The following is a 4,894-nucleotide window of genomic DNA, read 5'->3' on the forward strand; positions in this document are numbered from 1 at the left end:
TATTTGAGTTTCTATATATGATCAAAATATGTTTATCTTTTATAGGGACGGAAGGAGTAAAGTTTAGAAGCCGGTTGCTGCGGCTCCGGTGCTCGGCGCTTCCTTGCTGCCCCACGCCCCCACCCAACTTTTGACGCTACGCTAGTAGGCAGGCATGCCCAGTTGCCCAGGGAGCGAACCAACCGTTACTCGTCTGATCCGGTCCCGCCCACTCCCTCCATGAGGTTCACCGAGGAGAGACGGTGCTACACACACCACACGCCCGCCCCCACTTGGTCGCCAGTCGCCACCATGGCCGCGCTCCTCCAGTCGTCGTTCCCCTTCCCTCACGCCTACTTCCCCAACCCCAAGCCCCACCACCTCGCCGCCCCCGCCGCTGCCACCACGAGGCCCGAGTCGCCCAACCCCACCAGCGCCCACCTCCGCCGCCTCATTGCCCGCGAGGACCTCGCCGGTGCCGCGCGCCTCGTCGAGCGCTCCGCCTCCCGCGACGGGGAGGCCCCCGACGTCTACCTCTGCACCAAGCTCATCCGCAACCTCTGCCGCCGGGGCCGCACCTCCGACGCCGCCCGCGTGCTCCGCGCCGCCGAGGGCTCCGGGTCCCCCGTCGACGTCTTCGCCTACAACACCCTCGTCGCGGGGTACTGCCGCTACGGTCATCTCGACGCCGCGCGCAGGCTCATCGGCTCCATGCCCGTCGCGCCAGACGCCTACACGTACACGCCACTGATCCGCGTGCTGTGCGACCGCGGCAGGGTCGCCGACGCGCTCAGCTTGCTCGACGATATGCTCCGCCGCGGGTGCCAGCCCAACGTCGTCACCTACACTGTGCTCCTGGAGGCCATGTGCAGGAACAGTGGGTTCGAGCAGGCCATGGCAGTCCTTGACGAGATGCGTGCAAAGGGATGCACACCCAACATGGTCACCTACAATGTCATCATCAATGGCATGTGCAGGGAAGGCCGTGTTGATGACGCAAGGGAGCTCTTGAACAGGTTGCCCTCTTACAGATTCCAGCCCGACACTGTCAGCTATACCACCCTCCTGAAGGGCTTGTGCGCTTCTAAGCGGTGGGATGACGTCGAGGAGCTCTTTGCCGAGATGATGGAGAAGAACTGCATGCCAAACGAGGTGACATTTGACATGCTAATCAGATTCTTTTGTCGAGGAGGTATGGTGGAGCGAGCTATTCAAGTTCTTGAACAAATGACGGAGCACGGGTGCGCCACCAACACTACCTTGTGCAATATTGTCATAAACTCAATTTGCAAACAAGGCCGGGTTGACGATGCCTTTAAGCTATTAAACGACATGGGTTCCTATGGGTGCAATCCAGATACCATTAGCTATACCACGGTCCTAAAGGGCTTGTGTCGTGCCGAACGATGGGATGATGCCAAGGAACTTTTGAATGAGATGGTCCGGAATAATTGCCCCCCCAACGAGGTGACATTCAATACATTTATCTGCATCTTGTGCCAAAAGGGGTTGATCGAGCAAGCTATTATGCTTATTGAGCAAATGTCTGAGCATGGCTGTACAGTGGGTGTTGTCACATACAATGCTCTTGTCAATGGATTCTGTGTCCAAGGCCATATTGACAGTGCCCTAGAACTGTTTCGCAGCATGCCCTGCAAACCCAATACCATCACATACACTACTTTGCTGACAGGCTTGTGCAACGCTGAACGGTTAGATGATGTTGCAGAGCTCGTAGCTGAAATGCTTCGTAGGGATTGCCCTCCAAACGTAGTGACTTTCAATGTACTTGTGAGTTTCTTCTGCCAAAAAGGATTTCTTGAGGAAGCAATTGAACTCGTTGAGCAAATGATGGAACATGGTTGCACCCCTAACCTGATCACATATAATACATTACTTGATGGGATTACCAAGGATTGCAGTTCAGAAGATGCCCTGGAGTTGTTGCATGGCTTGGTCAGCAAGGGAGTATCGCCAGATGTCATTACATTTTCTTCAATCATTGGTATCCTCTCAAAAGAAGATAGAATTGAAGAGGCCATTCAAATGTTTCACGTAGTGCAAGATATTGGAATGAGACCCAAAGCTGTGGTGTATAACAAGATACTACTTGGGCTCTGTAAAAGATGTGAAATAGATAATGCTATTGACTTTTTTGCCTATATGGTATCCAACGGATGCATGCCCAATGAATCAACCTACATTATACTTATTGAAGGCCTTGCTCATGAGGGTTTGTTGAAGGAGGCCCAAGATCTACTGAACGTGTTGTGTTCAAGAGGAGTTGTTAGCAAGAATTTAATAGAAGAGTAACACTAAGGTTGAAATCCAAACTGTGCATACCCTTTGAGTTGTGATGAATCCTGGCATTAAGTACTTATTCATTATTCACAGTGAGCGGATTGATAGCCTCGTGTCTTTCAAGCTGCAGTGCTTCATGTAGATGGTTGTTTGAGGGCCCATAACCTCGTATGAAGGAATCTTGACAATGTGAGTTTCTGCTTACATGTATTTATCATACTTTTGCCAAGGGGAATGTAAAGTTTCCCGTTTTAGGTTACTCCTATTTGTGTAGCTGTATATATTGCCAAAAGCATTTTGTATGTGAATAGGCTTAGGATGTAGAAATCTTAATAACATCAATAATCTTGTTCAGGAACCTCATTTAGAAGAGTCAAGACCAATGAGACCAAGAGACGAATCTGGAGTAAAGCACAAGAAAAAAAGCTTGGTGCTCATAGATTTCATACTATCGCAGTAACGAATACAATCAACATTTTCTTACCTGACACTTCTGAATTTCCCTAATGCGATGACTTGTTAAACTGCAAGCATTGTGCTTACAATGATTTTGGGTTTTCCTTTCATGAGCAATGGACATGTGTGCGGTTGCTTTTCCGTTCATTGAAGAATGCAGATATAACATTCCTCACTCAATCTTGTTTTTGCCCAGGTTTCTGTCTCTTAAAATTGGCTTGTCAAAGAATACTATAATTTAGAATATAATATCATCTGGATGCTCTTTTTTTACTTTATAAACAGGCTGGTGTGCTTTACCATCTTCATCACCAAGAATTTGTATGCTGTAAGCTTTTTAGCTTCCTTTTGGTTGCTGTAGGTTTATGCCATTATATTTTAGGCCTCCTGAAACCTCAGAATCTAGCACACATGCTATATCCTGAATACTCAATTCTGGTATCAGATTCTAACGTTATTCTATGTTTCAATGGCTGATAATCGACTTTGGTGGAGATGTGAGAAGTGCGATACTAATCAACGATTCGAGATGAAACAGGGCGTACCCAGTGCAGAGAGCTCCCGCTCTGTGCGGGGTCTGGGGAAACAAACCCAATGAAATCGTGAAGTCCAAGAACCTTTTCTGCAGGTTAGGTCATTCAGGTATGCAGTAAACTTTTATCCTTCCATATCAGCGCAGCACTTAAATTGGTTGGTAAACCATTGAATTGCATGAGATGCTGAGCTGAAGAAATATCATTGCTCAGATGCTCAGAAAGTCAGAATCAAATGTTCTAGGAGTTATTGGGGGCATGTGTATCAATGGTGTAATTTTCAGATAAGCTGGGTTCTGGTCCTTCTGGATGTACACCGGCTTTGATGAAGTTTTCAGTACTGTCCCAGGAAGAGTGACAAGTGGCGCATGACTTGGTCAAGCATGGCATGGTGCTGGAGACGGGTGATAAGAGCGTCTGGAATGGTATTTGTAGGGTTTGTACAGAACTTGGTGGCTAGAGATTTGTCTAGTGCACCAGTGGAATGAAAATTCACTTTCATTTACATTCATTTTAATAAATAGTCAAACCATTGTATATTATTACTTCCTCATATCGTAATACAAGTCCATCTCAATTTGTCCTAAGTTAAACGTTGTTAACCTTTCCCATCAAACAATCAATATCTGAAACTTTATATAGATTGAATTGATTGTACAACATTGACATTACTAGATTCATTTTATTATGGAAAAACTCTTGTCATTAAAGATAATATATATTCTTATAATTTTGTTAGTCAGAGTTGAAACCTATGGACTTTTTTCTTGTGATATAGGAGGAAGTATGTTTTTAAGTCAGAGCCCTCGTGCAGCCTGAAATGCAACGTGATGGACATTAGAATTTGGCCCCGTCGGCTTGCTGAAACTTGGCTGAATTGACTGAAAACACTGTTCTGGCTGAATTGTTGTGAGAGAAAAGTACTGTTCTGGCTGAAAAAACAAGCCGAATAATGCAGATTATAAGGTAAGCCGAACGGGCTCTTTGCCTTTTGGTTTAATTTATCAAATGAGCAAGGGTCTTCACATCTGAGTCGACGGGTGCGAAGGGTAAGAAGCTAGTCGAACTAACTAGGATCCGTTTAGATAGTTGGAATGTATGGTCGTTTACAAGTAAGTTAAGAGAATTAGTTGATACCGCGACTAGGAGGCGTGTAAATATATTATGCGTTCAAGAGACTAAATAGAAGGATCAAAAGGCGAAGGAGGTGGACAATATAGGTTTCAAGCTTTGGTACACATAGACAGTCGTAAATAGAAATGGAGTAGGAGTTTTGATTGATAAGAGCCTCAAGAATGGTGTGGTGGAAGTGAGAAGGCAAGGAGATAGGATTATCTTAGTCAAGCTTGTCGTTGGTGATATGGTCTTGAACGTAATTAGTACGTATGCCTCCCCCAAGTAGGCCTCGACGAGAGTACTACGAGACAGTTCTGGGAAGACTTAGATGGTCTGATTAGAGCTGTACCTAGTAGTGAGAAGCTTTTTATAGGAGGAGATCTTAATGGGCATGTAGGTACTACAAGCGCAGGTTTCGAGGCAGTTCATGGAAGTTTTGGGTATGGTAGTAGGAATTAGGAGGGGAGAAAGTTCTGGACTTCTCGGTAGCTTTTGATCTGATGATAGCC

At 46.0% G+C, this 4,894-nt stretch overlaps 1 protein-coding gene across 2 annotated transcripts; it reads left to right on the forward strand.

Moving 5' to 3' along the window:
• The first annotated feature begins 203 nt into the window (after positions 1-203).
• On the forward strand, positions 204-3,846 carry LOC136456682 (pentatricopeptide repeat-containing protein At1g09900-like). Of its 2 annotated transcripts, none has more exons than XM_066456620.1 (4): positions 204-2,299; positions 2,374-2,469; positions 2,636-3,378; positions 3,483-3,846. In XM_066456620.1, exon 1 carries the CDS (start codon positions 220-222, stop codon positions 2,290-2,292), a length of 2,073 nt encoding a protein of 690 aa, XP_066312717.1. In that variant the 5' UTR covers positions 204-219; the 3' UTR covers positions 2,293-2,299; positions 2,374-2,469; positions 2,636-3,378; positions 3,483-3,846. The 2 variants fall into 2 exon arrangements, with proteins under 2 accessions (XP_066312717.1, XP_066312718.1); XM_066456621.1 differs by having other exon boundaries at positions 3,554-3,846.
• Positions 3,847-4,894: the final 1,048 nt, after the last annotated feature.

This window comes from Miscanthus floridulus, chromosome 6 (genome assembly GCF_019320115.1).
Source record: "Miscanthus floridulus cultivar M001 chromosome 6, ASM1932011v1, whole genome shotgun sequence".
In the NCBI taxonomy this organism is placed as follows: Eukaryota; Viridiplantae; Streptophyta; class Magnoliopsida; order Poales; family Poaceae; genus Miscanthus; species Miscanthus floridulus.

Excerpts from the sequence above, each read along its gene's own strand:
- LOC136456682 (XM_066456620.1), top strand. The coding sequence starts at position 220 with ATGAGGTTCACCGAGGAGAGACGGTGCTACACACACCACACGCCCGCC.